Consider the following 19,450-nt stretch of genomic DNA (forward strand, 5'->3'; position numbering starts at 1 on the left):
AACAGCCCCGCCCCCCCCGCGGACAGACCACGAAGCATAAACCGTTGCATTCAGAAGAATGCACCGCGTAAACATTACATTGCATTGCATTCAGAAGAATGCACCGCGTAAACATTACATTGCATTGCATTCAGAAGAATGCACCGCGTATAGGTTTGGACGAAGCTTTATGTGCGCCCCATGGTCAAGACACGGACATCTAATAGGGTTAACCTGGTCCAAACCCCACAAAGCATGCATGTACATGTAAATGGAGGCCGGTGGTCTGGTTGGATCCCAACTTTTCCTTCGTGTGTGTGTCCCGAGACGCTCCTGCACACCCCCGTTAGCTGATTATGAAAATGCGATCGCCCTTTAACAGCTTTGCAAATGAATCCTCGTGCCGTGCGAGCCGACGGCATATTGACCCATAATCGGAAACTCTCGACTGTAGCACGGGGGACGAAAACCTTTGCCTGGGAAACGGGACGACGAAAACAATGAATGAAACAATAAACATGAAGATGATGTTGCAAGGAATAAGCGGTCGATGCGGAGTGCTTCACCGATCATTTTTCGCTCACAAAGGCCAACAAGAATCAGGAGCTGCATTTTCGTACGCAGGGTATTTGTGCTTCTAAGGGGTTGGTGCGTTGTTGCACAGGCAATTAGCATAAATAAATGAACAGTCTGCAAACGGAGAAACAATACAAAAAACATACAGAATATACAAAATATGGTCTACGCACATGATAAATTAAAAGGGTCTAAGTGGTTGCTGGTATTGCCGGTGGGTCTCAATAGAGATGGGGTATTCTGTACAGGATGAATTGACGTCTACAATAACGGACAATAATGAATGAAGATCATTACAATGTTATTACAAAGTTATTACGATATCTACATCCCACAAACCAATTGCCGATAGACCCCTTCTAACATGTGTTCTTCATTGGGGCTGACTTCTCTGCCCACCGCCCACCGCCATGCAGCTACTGTTCAATTTGAGCGGCGCTCAAGCGGCGCGCTCTAAAATGAACAATTCGTCTCAAAAACCACTAGATGGCGACAGATCCTAATATTTGTATAATGTAGCCGTGAAAGTTACCCCTCGTTTTTACGCATGTGCTGTAATGAAGTGCAATATTGCGTTGTTTGCACATCTCTTAAACTATGTCTCACATGCAAATACCTTTTATATCCTAAAAAGCTTTACTCCCATGCTTTGAACATGTACATTGAGGTGTTAATGCTTTAAGGATCCTACTCTTTGGATGGAATATGTCATTGCACTGAAATATCAAGTCACGATGCTGTGGTCATATTCTGAGTGTTACTTGAGTTGCATTAAATATCAAGTACGTGAGTGATCAAGTGAATTCTTTCTTCAGTAGATTGGGTTGTAATATTTGTTTTAAAAAATCCGTTGAATCTGAGTCAGGGATTGTTGTCTACTAAACTATTTATTATTCGGAGGGCTTGATCACATTTTGGAGGGCAGCAATCAAATTGACTTTTATGTGATTACAGCAAGAAATGCCATGGATTCAGCATTGATGTCTGACAAAGCGATTGCGGAGGACCGGATTGCTCCAAATGACGCAGAGGGGAAGCTCCAGATGGTCGGCGGCGAGAGTGAAATGAATGAAGCTGCGTCATCCATTGAGGCTGCAGGGCCTGATGAGAAAGAAGAAGATGAAGAGGAGAGGGAAGAAGAGCTGCCCGAGAAGGTGGGGCCACACTACTCACCTAAAGACGGGGATGACCTCTGTCCCATCTGTGGTTTTTTAGCCAAATGCCCAAGAGCCTTAAAGATCCACTCTGCAAGGAAACATGGAAAAAAGTCAAAGAAGAGCACCAAGCAAGACCAACCGGATGAAATTGCTGTGAATGCTGGTTCAGCCGAAAAATCCCAGGGGGCCGATGGGGTGGAAGAAAATGGTAAGGCGGATGGCCAAAACCCCGAGTCAGAACCGGTTTCCGACGATGAATTGGGGTCCGTTGCCAAAGATCATGGGATCTATACGAAGGGCTCTACTAAGGTAGAGGACATTGTCATTGCCAAGGAACAAGCCACCCCAGCAGATGTGAAGCTCCCGCAAGAGAGAAGATTGAGCAAAAGAACCCCGAAACCCAAGGTGATTTACTCTTGCAACTACTGTGGGCAAGAGTTCAGGGATAAACCTCTCCTGGAGGTACATGTGAAGAGAACACACACCAAAGATACCCCGTACACATGTAAGTATTTGTCCTACTGCTTTTCAAGTAAAACTTTAATCGCCACAACTAGCGCCTTCACAATCACGACATTTTAATTTGATGATTAATTGGCATACAAACTATCAGATTGAAATTGGAATTGAATTGCTTTTTTGTTTTTGTCTTTTTTGTTCCTTTTATGCCTCTTTTGTCACATAAGCTCATAACAGTTATTATACATTGTATTGCAGAATAGCCATTTATTGACATTGAACATAGGAACATAAAAATTCAGTCAATTTGCTTCCACCCAACTGATGAAAAACACCTAATTCACAATGCAACATTTTTTATGTTGCCTAAATATGCCCCTTACAAATTATAGAGTAATAGAAACCAAAATGGTATTTGGCCATGTTATTGTGCTCATCTTTGTTCACCCTAAATTCAGACTCCAAACTCAGTTTTGTGGGGAAAAAAGTAAATTTACTATTTACTCACTTAATTTAACAATCAAAATGAAGACATGTTTTTTAGAAGCAAGTAATACATGTAATGGCTGTGTTACCGCGGTTCTAAGTAAACTGAATAAATTATGTTTGTGCTTATCTTCAAAACATTTTTTCACTATCTGTTGTCCTGTAATTTGTGTTGGGAGGGCAGACTTCAAAAGGGGATTACACAAGCTGGCTTTCTAATATTTGACTGCTGTTCTGTTCCTCTTCCAGTTGAATTAGATGAAAATATGGAGGAAGAGGAAACATCTGCTTCTTCGGCCTGCACCCTCGCAACTCTTACACCACGAGCCGCGCCCAAGCGCCTGCATAGCAGGTTCCACCTGAAGTGTTTGAGCTGTGAGTTCAGAGTCAGCACTCCTGCCTTGCTGGAGAGCCATGCTCGAGTCAAGCATCCCAGTCTAGACTGGTATTGCTGCAAGCTGTGCCACTATTACACTGCTACAGCTGAGTGGATGCAGACACACCTGTCCTCGAACAGCCACCAGCAGCGTCAGGAGGGGGGTGTAAGTGCGGCACCTAGCTCATTCAAGGACTCTGTTGAAAAGGTGAGCAGAAGGACGGCTGGAGAAAGTGCTACTGTGAATGAGGTGGCTCAGGGAGCTGGGGAAGGAAGTGTGCCTCCATTTACTCATGGGGATCCGCAAGCTGAGGAGGCTGTAGAGGCGGCTCGGGCAGAGCTGGCCGAGGGGGAGAAATTGGATGAGCTTCAACCACCCAAGAAGAAAAGGGGCAGGCCTAAGCAGCTCACCACCACCACCTGTGGGTACTGTGGCCTGGTCGTCTCCAATGCTACCAACTTAACTGTTCACGTACGGCGTAAGCACAGCAAAGAGTACGGCTACAACTGCACACTCTGCAACTACAGCTGCGTGACCAAAGGAGACATGGACCGCCACTGTATCACCAAAAAGCACGTCAGACGTGCACAGGAATCTGCCAATAAGAAGCCAGAATACACCCGTGGATTTGTCTCAATTCAGAAAGCTGAAGAAGACCCTCCAGTGTCGGATAGAGAGCCTGGAGTTGACAGTGCCTCCTCAGAGGAAAACAGGACAGAGGATCATGCAAAATTGGGCACAAGCCCCAAAAAGTCTAAATATGACTCTGTTAATGCTTGTAGCTATTGTGATTTTGTAGCTCAATCCATCCCTTCCCTCCATCTCCATGTCAAAAGAAAGCACACCAAAGACTTTGAGTTGGTATGTCTAGCATGTAGCTACTATGCTGTGACAAGCAGGGAGATGTCTCGCCATACATCCACAGACAAACACAAGCAGAAAAGCCAGAAATACATGGAGAAGCTGGAACGTCTTGACCGGAAGAGAGTTCAGCCTTCATTGAAGGAGGGCATGGAACTAGATGAAGGAGCCGATACGGACGGAGATAATATGGACGGGGACGATACGGATGGAGACAATATGGACGGAGACAATACGGATGCATCCTCTGAACATGTTAGTCCTGGAACTGTTCATACAGGTGAGCCTGTTGATAGTTCTATTAACGCTGACAATGTAATTAAAATTGATGCGACTAACATTGACGATGATCAAGCAGAAGTAAATCAGCCTGAACCAGGTGCCTTGGCAGGTAGTGAACCGGAGCCAGGCAACCTGGCGATCCTACCTGCCAGCATCTCTGAGCCCCAGGAGGCTGCGGTGGAGTGCCCATCCACCACAGAGCCGGAATGCCAGGAAGAAAGTGGAAACGCAGAAGCTGAGTGCTTGGATGAAAACATGCAGACGGCAGTTGAGAAGGAAGGCACTTCTGTAACACACTATAACACGCAGGTGACCAAGGCCCCTACGTTTGATCCCTGTGTTGTAACCGTCAAATCCCTTGCAGAGCAGGAGCAGGCCCTGAATGAAGGCCTGGCAGTGGAGGGGCATGCTGCTGTTGTCTGTCTGACTGGAGGATCCTCTGTGCACCCCAGATCCCCCGCCTCTGCGCCTCCCAACCGCCACGTAAAGAAGATTCGGCCCAAGTCGAAAGTGAAAGAAGAGGCCGTGAGCACTCCGAATGCCCGTATACGCTGTGACGACTGTGGCTTTATGGCTGACGGGCTCAGCGGCCTCAATGTGCACATCTCCATGAAACACCCGACGAAGGAGAAACACTTCCACTGCCTGGTGTGCGGCAAGTCCTTCTATACCGAGAGCAACTTGCACCAGCACCTCACCAGCGCTGCCCACCTGCGCAACGAGCAGAACAGCATGGAGGAGCTACCCGAGGGTGGGGCCACATTTAAGTGTGTCAAGTGCACGGACCGCTTTGAAACAGAACAGGAGCTGTTTGTTCACATCAAGGAGAAGCATGAGGAGCTTCTGCGGGAGGTCAACAAGTACGTTCTCGAAGACACGGAGCAGATCAACCGCGAGCGGGAGGAGAACCAGGGCAGCGTGTGCAAGTACTGTGGCAAGGTGTGCAAGAGCAGCAACTCCATGGCCTTCCTGGCCCACGTGCGCACACACACTGGTATGTATTCTGCTCATTTACACGCCACCAATTTCTCCCTCTTTTGTCTTTATCCTCTCTTTTTCTCTCTCTTTCTCTCTCTCACCCTCCCTCTTACCTTTACAGGTGTTAACATTACAAATGTTTAGTAAAATACTATCAAAAGGTTTTTTATGTAGCTGGGACTACGTTGTTAGGAACTTTGTGACAGAGTGGATGGAGACGCTGTACATTGTGGCAGTGCAGCCGAATGTTCAGGCCCCTATCTAGTCCAGTCAGGTAATAGCCGTTTCAGGAGAGGTGAAGGTAAAGACTGATTGAGCTGCAGACCAGCAGGAGAGACGCTAATGGACCACAGATTGGGATTCCCTAAGCAACGCCTGGTCAGAGACATGTGCGACTCATAATTGATGTGTCCATTACCAAGACTCAGTTGTAATTATAGTCAATAAGTCTCTGTAAATGTGTTAAAGCTTAGGCTAAAAGCATCGGAGGTCCAAGGAGTGGTAGGCTAATAATTTAAAATAATCAATGCAGACGTATTCAAAGCTCTTAATTTCCCTTGTGTCTTTACGTCCATGCTTGTCTATATGTATGTGTTCACGTTTGTATGTGTAGTAGAGCGTGCGTATATGTCAGGCTTCATGGCTATCTGATTATCCTCAATCCATTAAGATTTATCTTGTCATTTATAATGCAAAGCAGGGCTGTGCTGGTCAGGGCTGTGGCTGGGGAGCGTCCGGCAGGTTAAAAACAGAGGGCGCTCCATTACTCTTCCCTGACCGTGTGTATTAATTGCTTTTAAAATCAACTTAATGCAGGAACCAAATGTGAGGCTGCCATCAATAAATGCCCTTCTCTACTTCCCGTGGTCCATCCCCCTTTCAGGCCCAACTTTAATGGGACTTTAATTGAAGTCCTCAGGTCTGTGCTCTGTGTGTATTCCTATGGATTGATCCTGCTATCGCTGGTAAGGGGGTGAAACGCTGCGGAATGCTGAAGGGAAAGGTTTCCAGTTCCAGAGTCATCAAGAGTCCGTGGTTGTTACAGGTGGACATGTTCGCCTTGATAGAGTACTGTATAACACTGACTAAATTTATGCCAATGGAACAGGGTTGCATCTTACATTGCTTTTGTACATTTATGATGTTATATTCCCCCCAAAATAATTATATAAAAGTATAATAATAATAATAATAACATTATTTAATAATAAAGGTCTTTCATGAGTAGCTCAAAAAATGCTCCGTTTAAGTGCCGTAAAATGGGCTTTGTGGCTAAATAAAAAATATATTGAAAAAGCTCATATTATTGCTCCGGCGGGCCTCTTCACAAAAAATGACATCTTATTGGTATTTAATGAAACTGGCCCACGACTGTAAGCTTAGCAGGGGAAAAGTCTGACTTTCTCAAAGTCTGTGTGAAGTAAATTCAGTGATTTGTTTCTAAACTCTATTTTATGTGTGTCATGATATTTCACTGCATATATGTATGAGCATATGTATATGTATGTGACAAATAATCTCTTGAACTTGAACTTGAATATGTTAGGAAATCATTGCTGAAAACATGTGAAGGCCGTTAAACTCTCTCTCACCATTTTTGTGTTCAGGATTTTTTTCAGCGGGGCTGAAATGGTGGCACGATGTCGCACTGGAGCCCTCCTAGCGCCACCCCTTTCCTAACACTATATAAAGCCAAGAGCGCATTGGCCTAGCCACCGGCGAACTGACTCATGAGCCCCCCTCGTAGCACCAACTGGGAGATGTGTGTGAGTGACTTGTGTGTTTCAGCGCCATCAGTGGACACGCCTCAGTGTTTCAGAGCAAAAAATACTGCTTATTTTTTCCATGATTTTGAAACCTCATTTTACACACTATGGGATTTTTAAAAAATTATTCCAAATTTGGCATTTCTCTGTGGTGTGACAAACTCCGAACACATATTTATTATTGCTTTACACAGACTTTAAAGACAGGAAAAAGAGCACAGCTCTCTTAATAGGCTTGGACCTTTATGATTTATGTGGAGCCTCTAATTCCTCCTTAGAAACGACCTGCCTTTATGTATTCATGCTTTTACCTCAAGCCATTATTTCTGGGTTTTGCGGGCAGGAGAAACGTTACTTAAGTAAATGAAAGCAGTGACACCGAGGCTTAAAAACCGATGGATCCAAAGTCAAGGACACATCCCGAGGTTTCCATTGAATAACACCTTGTTTTTGAGTTTTTGCTCTCTTTATATAATTGAGTTATGTTGTTGTTTATGCAATTCCACCACCACTTCCATTTGTGGAGCTCTTATTTGTGAGAAGGGACAATTGCTCTTCATTTTGACAACATGTGCCAGTTATTATTACTGCTAAGTTGCCTCATTACGTTGAATAATTCACCCTGTTTTATGTAACAAGCCATTTATTCAGGGCCCTTGTTTGTGGTGCTGTGGCGCAGGACTGCAGGGGTCTGCCAGTTTCTGGGCCGGGAGCACGTCCAGATCCTTTTAATTAAGACCTACTTTCTCTTCACTTGATTAATCAGTGAAATCAGGGGATGGCAGTGGGAGGCTGCACACAGATTTGTCAATTTGTCCCTGTAAGGAAAGTGGAAGGATGGGGGGGGGGGGAAACACCTTCACATCCTGGACTTTGCATTTTGAAGTAAATTGGTCACTTTTTCACCACTGTGAGCCAGCCATATGACCTCAGGCATGAAAGGCTGTAGACCTGTATGCTCACTATGCGTTCATATTTTAAACACGATAGGCCATGCATGCCTACAACATACAGTGACATATGGATTTGTCACCATGATCTCCCTAATATTGGTGCTGTTATAATGACTCAGTTTTTACTGAATTATTTATAAATCTATATATATATCTATATATATCTATATATCTATCTATATATATATATATATATATATTAGTGTGGGGTCTGTGTAAAGTATTCCACATTAGCAGTGGGAAGGGGGGGGGGGGGGTGTGCCTGGGTGGATTGAAACATCGCAGGAGCTTCCTCTTCTCTCAGGAAATGAATTAGTCATTCCCCCTCCGTCTCATCTGGGATGTGAGGGAGCTACATCGCCCCTGTGTGGATGGCAATATTAATTTAACATGACACTGCATTGATGGTCAATTTCAGTTTCATGGAGGCTGTTTAAGTCGAGTGGTGGAGTATTAATGTGATAAGATGTGAAAACTGAGGGATGTTACAGCTCCTTCCCCTCTGCCATGTCTTACACTCTGCCTGCCATCGGGGTGAATCAGCTCCCAGTGCTCCTGTCTCTTGCTTCAACTCAGTGTGGGTATTTTTTCGTGTGGGTTTGTCTGTACACATGTTTTTCACGCATCTGGTTTAGGGCCTGGTTTAGATACTTTGAGTTGATCGGTTTCTAAAGTGTATGCGTGGGTTTTTGTCTTTCTTTCAGCCAGGCAGTCTCCCTGTCTATCTCTTTATATTCTTTCTTCCTCTGTGTTATTATGTGTGCATTTATGATTGTGGCTTGTGATATTGTTGTGTGTTTGTGTAGTTGCATGTGTCGGAGCTTTGGACGTAGCGTAATAAAAGGACATTTGAAATGAAGCTGCTGCTGCTGTGGCGGCTGGTGTTGGTGTGTGGACCCCCACCCCTCTGCCTGTTTATGGGTCTTGTTAGCACAGGCTTGCCTTTCAATCTTCGTTACTGGCTCAAAATTCGATGTGACGTATTTCCAGCTCACAGCAAGTGAACCGTGTATGAACGAATTAGTAGTCTACACAAAGTGCTTAATCAAATCAGCGGCTGCCCCTGGAATTAATATTGCAGTGTGTCTTGGGATATTCACTGGGAAAAGGGGCTGCTGGAAGATGCGAATGGGTATATCATACCTTGGCTCCTGCTTGGATTGGAGAGCCGCACTGTGGACAGCAGAAACTGGCACGGCTTCTTTTTCAAGTTTAGAAAACTTAATTATTAACAAAATGGGCTTGGCTGTACTAAGCATCTTAAAGTGGTCACTGGTAAGATGATTTAGTTATCCTGTTGGTATCCTGTAGTTATCCTTCATTTAGCTGACACTTTTTAAGAAACAGCCATTCATGGTATGTGCTTTCTATATGCTGTTTCCATTGTTTGGGGCAAGGACTGCCTTTCATGAATCATGAATCAGGCACGCTCAGCAGCCACCTGCCTTTGTGGTCAGTAAACTGTCGATTTTGATGACCATTCACCAAAAAAGAACGGCACTGTGGGATGAAGAAATATCCCCACCACCTCAAGTGACCAAGAAAAAAACAAACAAATAATCGATCAGAAGAACGCGCAAACTTTCGAGAAAGTAATTTGACCATCTGAAAATGAAGAAAAGTGTAAACGCGGATAAAAAAAACAAGTTACCCCATCTAACGGAATTCTGCGACTTGCAGATTTGATTAATTTATAGATTGAGACTTTAATAAAACTTGTACCCTGTGTCGGGACCACTTAAGTTACAATTGGGTATTGACAAGAGCATAGTTTGTCCAGCTCAACCAGTATTAGTTACTGGTTAATGTAGACTTCAACCAGTCACTTTTTACTGCCGCTTTGCCAGTTCACCTATTTATTCACCCTCCTAGTGTCCCAGATTCGACAGATTCTGCCCACGGTCGCCCTCTCCGTTCTTCTCTTAAATGACGGATGGCAGGCAGAGGCTGTGCCACTCTCTCAAACGCTGCCCCACCCTCTGGATTTATTAATGACAATAATTAGGGAGAAACCTCCCCGCCAAGCTCGAGAGAGTGATTAGCGCTTTAATGATGGAACTGCTTGGGTGGGGTGTTCGGGAGAGGGGGTGGGGTATAGTGTGCGCGTACAGAATTGATTTACGTATACTGCCTGACCTTTGCAATCCAATTTACGCATCCACAGGCAAAGGAAGAGTAGGTAAGAGATGAGGCGGAGGACAGTGACAAGGATAGATAGAGAGAGTGAGCGAGAAGTCTGGCACTCAGTGTATGACTGTAATTTTTTTTATCGAGACCAAACTAAGGGCACTTGTATTTTGAAGGTGAGTTTGGGTTGTGAAGCAGGCTGACACTTTAATGGCTAATAAGCAAGGAACTGATAACACTTCTGTCATTCCACATTTCTGTCATTTGGAAAAGCATCGACAAAAGCAAAGTGGGGAAAGAAAAAAAAAAAATCTCCTTTCGTTCGAACTTATTTCTGACGTGACTTATCAAATACTTACTTGGCTTTGTTGTTTTGTTGAACAGGCTCCAAACCCTTCATGTGTAAGATCTGCAACTTTGCCACGGCCCAGCTGGGGGACGCCAGGAACCACGTGAAGAGGCACCTGGGCATGAGGGAGTACAAGTGCGACATCTGCGGGTGAGTGACAATTCACCAACAGTCCAAAAACATTCCCTCTCAAAGTGAGATTCTTATACGGTGGCGAGCAAGTGCTGTGAAGCAAGGCTTTTCACCATTTTGGACACATAGGAACTTGGGTAGTCCGATACTGAGAAGAAACCTCTTTCAGGGAGGTCACTGTGAACAGCTTTCCTGTCACTCAACAAGTATTATATTTGGAAGAACAGTCGCAGTGTATCGCATCTCTCATGTCCGTCTGTGTGCTTATATGCATGCATTACTTTTCTGTTTCGCTTCTCTCATTGTCACTTATCGTTGCTCTGTAACAAAGAGCCACGCTGTGGACCGCCCGCATATAGACCATATGCTGTGTTGACCTGGTTTCATTCCAGTGGTCGACCTCTGCGCCGTCTTGCAATGTTCTAACGGACGCATTCAGCTGCAAGCCACTCAGTCAGGGAATAGACCGAAGCGTTGAATTTTCGTCCGTGGGCCGCCACGATCCTGCGTCAATACACAGAAAAAAAATGTTTGCCTGGTTATGATTGCTTCCTGCTCCGTGATAACACACTATTTTATATCTGTGTAAACTGGTCTGCTTAGTGCAATGCCGTCCATACTGACACGGCGCAGGAAAATTGTGTTTACGCGCTCCCGTTGTCGTTGACAAACATATTCCAAAGCGGGCGAACGCGCTCTGGTTAAACACAGCTTTTCCTTTAATGAGGCGCTCGCAGGCCCTCCATCTGAAGACCTTTTCTCCCAAGTGCTGTCAGTGGGTTTGGGCTTTGACCAAGAACCTAGGCTTTGCAAGCACATACACGTAGGTGCACATGCACACAAAGGCATTCGCCAATATGCTTTTAAATGGGAGTACTAAATACATCCTCTGGTTGCACAAATCATGGGAAATGGAGGAGCCATGTGCTGCCAGTGCCAGCCACCGGTGACAAATCATCCCTGTGTGCGCTTTCAGTCCTGACTGATCACCAGGCCATCTCTCCCTTTGACTAAAGAGCAGCAAACAAAGAACTCTCCAGAAAGCACCTCATTAAGGCCAGAGCCATACATACACACACAGCACACTCCTACTTAAAGTTTTTTTTTCTTCCCAGATGGGATGATACAGTTTTTGTAATCTGAATCTAAAGCAGTTGCTAATAGGTGGCCATGTTTCAGGTATAATGTGATTTTGTTCATTCTTTTTTTTTTTTTGTTGCTTAGGGTGACCTAGAAAAGTGAGATTATAGTGCTATTAAGATAGGGTTTCTCCTGCAGATATTAACGGCAGTTTAATATTTGCTGGGCAAGGGGGGAAAAAACACACTACCAAAAAAGGAACGCAAGACAATTTTCTCTAATGGGTTATTCTCTTATTAGCACCATTTGTCATTCCAATTAAGGCAAGACTCTTTCCATACACCATTTGTATGCATTTTTCTTATTGACAAAACAGGGTATTTTCCAATTTGTATGTTATAACTTTGTTGATAAGGAAAGCTATAGTACCGTGGTCGGACAGACTTTTTATCCTGTCTATTGATTGCCATCATTGTATTGCAAACAGGGCACGGGCATGCCATACTTTTTCTTGTGCTTATGCTGTGCAGGGGGAGGTTGCTTTATAAGTTTGTTTTATAATGCAGCTACACATTTTAAAATCTCTCTCTCTCCTTCATGCACTGTATCTACATCTCTTTCCGCCCCTTACTGTCATTGATTGGAGCTCGTCTCAATTAACTTTGAGGCCGGAGGATTACCATGTGCAGTGATGCTGCGATCCAATGATTGAGGCGTTGTTGGAACGGATGGGCTGCACCTTGGCTGTCCACTTCACTTTAGACTCACCCTGTGTGCTGGGGGCCTCCACCCTGGAGCAAGGGGAGTTGTTGATCCTTAAAGATCATATTGTTGTGGCATTTCATTAACAAATGCAAATCAAGGCCAGGACAGATTGGAACCCTTGACCGCAGTGCCAATCAAACCTGAGAGGGGTGCCTGGGGTTTTGCTCATCACTGATACATTACAGACTCTGTCCCTATGTCTCTCTCTGTCTCTCTCTCTCTCTCTCTCTCTCTCTCTCTCTCTCTCTCTCTCTCTCTCTCTCTCTCTCTCTCTCTCTCTCTCTCTCTCTCTTTCTCTCTCTCTCTCTTTCTCTCTCTCTTACCATCTCCCCTCATCTCCTACCTGTCCGCTTGTCTACTTTTCTACTAATTGTGCTGTCTTTATTTGGTTATTAAAAAAACTCTCGAGGTGCAAAAACAGCGGGAAAACACAAATTGGCTGCTAGCATGCAAAAAAAAAGATTTCTCATATTAATTGGGGGGGTGGGAACACAACAACAAGCGTAACAGCCTACACGTGAGACGGCAGCTTCTTGTCTCCCTGGCGTGTTTCTTCATCCACAGCGGGGCAAGGGGCCACTTAATGAGCCTCTTCTGCCTCCCCTCCATCATCTCCCGAAGAAAGGGCCTGAATTCAGCAGTTCCACCAGCAGCATCCCCCCCCTTCCCTTCCCTCCTTCGACCTTCCTGCTCTCTCCTCATCCTCGCCAAAGATGGTCCCGAAGGCCGGCACTATTTGTAGGTGTTAAATTATGCATGTGGAGGCTTTGAGGCATTGGTTTAATATCGCAGCCCAGACCATAGAAGTATTACCACCGTCCTAGACGTGTATTGTCCTCCTGCGGACACCAGCTCTATGATTATTGGTCATAAGCTCCGCCGCTCCCAGTGTCACTTCAGGATTTTATGTAAAAAAAAAAAAAAAAAGAAACAAAAAACTTGAAAACTGTTGCTTTCTCAAAGTTCAGAAAGTTTTGTGGTGAGCCGCGTCAGTGTTGTGTGTAGAGAGATCGGCAGTGTGCTTTTTTTACACCCCGTGTTTGTCTCTCCTCAATTAACTTAGTGTCTGAGTGAATATAATGTATATAGTCATGATTTCATGTTGGGTGTCAGAGCGCGTGCCTACACTTGTGCGATCTGACTTTTAACACGATGGGGCTGGCTAATGTCAGGCCTTTTGTGTCCTACCCTGTCTATGAGAATGTCTGGGCTGCTCCCAGAATAGCCCATCAGTTCCGCCCTGCGTGGCTCATCCGCTGTAATGTGCCTTAATGCCCGGGCCCGTACGGGCGCGTGAGGCCTGGCTGTGACAGTAGAAGAGCATCTTAGCGGGGCTGCTTATCCAGAGAAAGCCGTCACTTAACACAGCCCCCTTCTATTGTCTGCCCACATCCCCACTCCTTCTCCCTGACATGATTCTCTATAATCCTCCAACAGAATCAGCTAAGAACTACCCTGAGAACTATTTTTATGTTTTTTTTGTCACCCCCCTTTCCATTTAAACATTAATGGTTGTTGCAGATGAAGAGAGGGATCCCTATGTGGATGATTATAATGTCACTACCCTGATCTCCCCTTGCCGTCCCCGAAATAATTGTACATCATCGCTTCATAACGTGTCAGAAGGACGTCGGCGGCGTGCAATTAAAACCGCAGAATATAATACACCAAATTACTGCCTGTCACGGCCCGTGAACAACACGCGTGGTGTTTGAGTTACACTTAATCATCACGTGCATTAGCCACTTTGCTAAGATCCTCAGCTCCTGCAGCAAAAAGGGAGAAAAACATGCTGCACCATAGCAGCGAATTGGAGGATATTCAGCAGGGAATGGGAGGAGGAGATGGTGGTCGGATTGCGGGGATTGTCTCTCAGACACCATGAAAACCATCGGGCTGGGCTATCGATATAGGAAAAAATCAAATATCATAATATTTATTTATGGCCCTTATTTCGGTTTGGTTTGGTTATTCTTTTTTATGTGGATATTAAAACCAAACAGGTTGAGGCTTTGATCAGTCAAAACAGCTAAAACAGTCTTTGAAGTTCAGAAAATTGCATTACTTTATTGTAATGCAGCCAACAACATTTAATTATATCAGGATATTACAATTACCAACCATGTGTATATATATATATATATATATAGATATATATCCTTAATGTACCACTGTCATGTGATGTTGTCCCTTCACCAAAATAAACACATTTTGCCTTGATGTGTTTAACTGAATTTAGTGTGCCATTATCGGAAATGAAATAAGTAACGCTAAAGGTCATTTGGAAAATAATGCAGAAAGGCTGGTCTGGAAAGGTTAAGTATGTGACAGAGCCGCTCCGATCGTAACGAAGGGTGCGTATGGCTTGGAGAGCTCAGTGTTCTGTTTTGACTCTGCACGCAGCAATTGCTCTTTATGACCGGGACAGCTTTACAGCCCGTTACCCCTCCACACCCCCCACTCCTCATAACACGATAAAGCGGCACATAATGGATTGGATGTGTTTAGTAGCCTTGGGCTGATGTTTGTAAAATTAATGTTTTTGCAATAGAAACACAGCCACACGCTGATTTAGACACACACACACACACACATACACACACACACACACACACACACACACACACACACACACACACACACGCACACACACAGAAGAAAGATACAGAGACATCAATTGTATTGATGTGTCAGCGTAAAATCCACCAGAGTACAGTTTTCTTATCTTCGCTGATGGAATCACCATCTGTACTTACCGACTTGTCGCATGTCCCTTCAGAAATCCCTTTGTTCAAAAGATGGCAAAAACTTTCAGTAAAGTAGGTCTTTACACGCTGGACTTCGATTATAGGTCTGTTAATCAGCGAAAAGGCAATAAAGGCTAAGAAAAAGTCACTCAGGCAAGTTTTTACCATCTAATTTACGCTTCAAATTATGTCGCAAAAAACACTCAGGGGCACAAGGCCTTGCTCCTGAGTCTCATTTTGGAGAAAGATTATTTCAGAGATTTTTTTTCCAAAGGGGCACCACTCAGCATCTCTGAGACTGAGGGAGACAATGTGAGAAAGAAAACAACAAAATCCACAAGGGTTCCACGTGATTATGACTCTTTTGCAGTTGGACAGGGGGGCATCAGCTCGTCAGTGGCCCCCTAAAATGTCTGCCCAGGGGCCCGAGAGTGTAAACGTGCGCTTCTAATGAAATGAAAACAAACAAAAAATATGCAGGCACCAGGTGCTAAAAAGATTAGATCAGTAGTTTATCCATGGAGCTAACACAGCACATATCTTCTTCATATCATATCATATCTTACGATGTTACCGCCTTAGATCCTGAACTTCATGGTTCATTACTCACTTTCTTTTTTTTTTTTTTATTATAAAACTCCAAGTGAACTCCAGCGCCTCGTTCTTCATTGACCAAAATTATTTTATTTGAACATGGTTTTACAAACCATATGTGTATCAAAGCAACCAGTGCTTTGCAATTCATTCTATCGAGTTCTTCATGTTATTGAGAGAAAAAAAAAAAAAGACAGAGGGAAGTTAATGAGTGATTAACAACGGCAATTAAAAGATGAAGAGGAAGGCAGAAGAAGAATAAAGCGGGTGCAATTAAAATATCAGTCCTCTCTTTGTCAAAAGTGCACGTGTCATCCATTGTGCACTTATTAAAAAGCTGCGAAGGGAAGGCAGAGAACAGTGGTTAATTCCAGTGCCCCCGGAGTGTCTGGTAATCTGCCCACGGATGAGGCTGGGGAAAGGCTGTAACTCATGTTTAAGTGTGGGGCCGTGTCATTGCAGGTTCACAGTGGTGCATTTCTGTGTTGACACCCATCGGGGCAGGGGATATTTGGCAGTCAGGAGTAATTTAACTTAATTAATGGGATGCATATTTGATGGAGGAATAAAATATCCCGGCTCAGCAAAGTGGAAAGGGGGGAAAGATTTAGTGGGAGTTAAAGGTGGAGGGGAGAGTAATTTGTGCATTCAGTTACTGGCTGGGTAAGAGACAGAAACCGAGAGGGAGAGGTAGCAAGGGAGAAGGATGGAAAGATAGAGAGATGGCATAGACAAGAGGGAGGGAGAGAAAGGAACAGAACGAGAGAGAGGGTGAAAGGGAAGGTGGAAGTTGGTGGGGAGGGTTGGTGGGAAATAGCTGGAGGAAGTGAGCAGGAGTAGGGGCTGAGTGGATGGGAGGAGAGTGGGAAGGAAGAGAGATGGATGGTTGACACAAAGCTGAGCTGATGTGTAGAGGGGAATGGGCCGTCCCTCCATTGAGAGGGCTATCAGACTGACAGGAGTTGATTTAATTGATATCAGGAGTGAGCCCTTCCCAGTGCAAACAGGCACATTACGCCGGTTTGCAAACTTGTGTCGGAGCCGCTGGCTGCCAAGGGCCTTTTTAATATTCATGAGGTGCTTTTAAGGGTGTTCGGCTGCAACCCCCGTCGCCCCGCCTCACGCACGCACGCACGCACACACCACCACCACCACCCCCACACCCACCTACACCACCAGTGCCGACACGCGCACACTTTACCTAACACACAGTCTCGCAGACACGCAACACGCTGGTTTCTCCAGACGAACCCATGGCCCGATGAAAAGCTGTCACGCTGCTCTTAATCTCCCCTGGCACTTTTTAATTGACTTCCTGTAGGTATAGATTGTTTTCATGGAGAGTCTGCCACCGAGATGGTTGATACCGTCCTGAAGACTGGCATCTGGGATGCTTGTAGCTCACTGGTGATGATGCTCCCGTCGGCCTCTCTCTCTCTGTCTGTCGCTCTTTTCTTTCGTATGCCCCCCCCACTCTCTACTTGTGTGTGATGGCCAGACATATTGGGGAACAGGGGGGGAAGTAAAATGCAATCAGTCATTGCCATCATCATAATTGAGCTGATGTACCTGCTGTGGGTGGGCAAGGCCTGCTGCTGTCTGCTGTCTCCCTGGCTCGGTGTGTGTGTGTGTGTGTGTGTGTGTGTGTGTGTGTGTGTGTGTGTGTGTGCGTGTGCGTGTGCATGGTGTGCGTGTGTAGGGGCATGTTGCTATGTGAACGTGAGTCTCTTTGTGTGCGACTAAAGCCATCGGGTATGACAACAGCACCCCTTTTACCCGTATCACGCACACATGCTCGAGCACATGAACACCGCGACAGAAACTCAGCAGTTTTTGGTTCAAATAGTTGAAAAGATAGACCAGGCATTTCTAAAAGCCTCTTCATTCTTTCTTTCTTCCAGCGTCTGTTTGTCATGTTCCTGGAAAGTTCTGAGTCTAAATTGGTACATGCAGATGGCTGAACTGGGTTGTCGTAGCCCCTCTAGTTGTGTGCATACTTCAGGCCTAATAATAAGAAACGACATGATTCTCAGATAAATAAAGTGATATTGATCATCGACTATGCAAAATAGATAATAACAGGTGAGAGATGGGCGGCATTAGCAGTAAAATTGCATCAGCTCTAACCGGCTATTGTAGAATGCACACCTAGCTGAGCCCTGTAGCCCTCTCAGCGCCTGTTTAATTGATTAATTGCTGACGTAGATAGATGGGGGTGGCAAGGTCCCAGAATCGGTGGCTGATTGCTAGTCAACCATAAACACGAGCAGCAACAGAAAGCCCTCAAGGGCAATATTCCCGCTCCCCACCTTACGGTGATTCCTTATCCAGGCTCTGACAAGAGGGAAAAATACCTTGGCTATAAAACGCTGGTATCACTGGTCTGACATATAAAGCCCTCTGTCACTCCCTCTCTCTCTATCCCTCTCTCTCTATCCCCCCTTCCTCCTCCCTGCCTCCCTCTGTCCCATCTCCTTCACGGCTTCCATCTCTCAGCATACCCCTCGGACCCTGAAATCACTGAGCTCCTCCTCGGCAAGGCCAGATTCCTTCTTACACGGGTGTCTACGGCCCCCAAAGGTAGACGCAGTGCCTCCCACCTTTAAATATGAGCAAATAACTGCGGCCTGAGTGATGTTGCCAGCATCCTTGACTTGGATCCTCTGTGTGCCGTAGCAACTTCTCACTGTATCAACAACCATCGCCACCCCTATCTGCGGGACGCATAAAGCAACCCCATAGAAAAGCCCCTCAAGACTTATTGGTGGCATTGTTTGGGAGGATTTGAGGAGGCATAAAGGCACAGAGTTGCACATGCGCACATAGAAGGGGATGGTCAGCGTATAATGAGCAGAGCGTTTGGGGCACTATGTCCAATGTTGTGTGTTTTACATTTTAGATATCTCACAACAAAGATTATAAAAATGGTTGAAGCGTACTATTTGTCCTTTTGTATTTCTGTTTTTGTGCCTGCATGTCTCCAACCCGCCAGCTGGCATCGGGGTGAGAACCTTTTCAAGATCTCTGGTCTTCAGAAGTTAGAACGCCGTGCTGTGGCTGCCACCCAGATCTGTACATTGTAGAAATCGCCACCAAAATTGCCCCGAAGCCTCTGGCGGAAGCAAGGGGTGGGGTTGGGGCTTGATTTCTTGGGGAAGCGGGGCATATAGCGACAGAAGGGATGGAAGGAGGGAAGGAGTAGGGTCAGAGGGTCAAATTTGTCTGGCCAGCAGGAAAGCATAATGGACGCAGGCCATGTGAAATAGGAGAGGACCCGCTGTCAGCAGCACTTTGTCAGCCTTCTAACCTGGCACGGCGCTGCGTTAACCCCTGCACCGCCACGGGCAGTGCGGTTTGGGGTGCAGGCCTGAACTCCCCGCAGCCTCGTGTTGAAATGTTAAAATGCTGGTGCGTTGATTAGCAACTGCACCATCGCACCCGATGAGGAGTGAGAGCATGTTCTATGGAGGAAAGCCGTATTCATTTATTCAGCTAAATAAACAAACAGGGGTCAGGGTTTTAAGGCACCGCTGATATCCTGTTGTCTTCAGAAGTTATATTCCACATTAAGGGGCTTACTCTCCCCTCTTTTACGGTCATTTGGAAAAAAAAAAACATGTGACCCGACACCTTCCCCGCTCCCAACAGATTTCCTAAACTTTTACACAAGATGAATATGGCAGAAAGGAAATCACCCCCCCCCCCAAACACTCAATTTAAAGTTTATTTTCACTGCGGTCCAGGGCTTGTGGTCTTTGTAATGGACAGTAGATGGCGCCATT

At 45.4% G+C, this 19,450-nt stretch overlaps 1 protein-coding gene across 1 annotated transcript in view; it reads left to right on the forward strand.

Annotated features, from left to right (window-relative positions):
• Positions 1-1,535: 1,535 nt before the first annotated feature.
• The window catches only part of znf407 (zinc finger protein 407), a gene marked incomplete at its 5' end in the record, with an annotated part of 125,428 nt that continues 107,513 nt past the window's right edge, over positions 1,536-19,450 (forward strand). Inside the window, 3 exons of the mRNA XM_080004817.1 lie at positions 1,536-2,217; positions 2,907-5,171; positions 10,386-10,500. Coding sequence (XP_079860943.1) covers positions 1,536-2,217; positions 2,907-5,171; positions 10,386-10,500 — 3,062 coding nt within the window. The remainder of the gene's footprint in view (positions 2,218-2,906; positions 5,172-10,385; positions 10,501-19,450) is intronic.

The sequence above is a fragment of the Zeus faber genome, assembly GCF_960531495.2.
Source record: "Zeus faber genome assembly, chromosome: 8".
Lineage (NCBI taxonomy): Eukaryota > Metazoa > Chordata > Actinopteri > Zeiformes > Zeidae > Zeus > Zeus faber.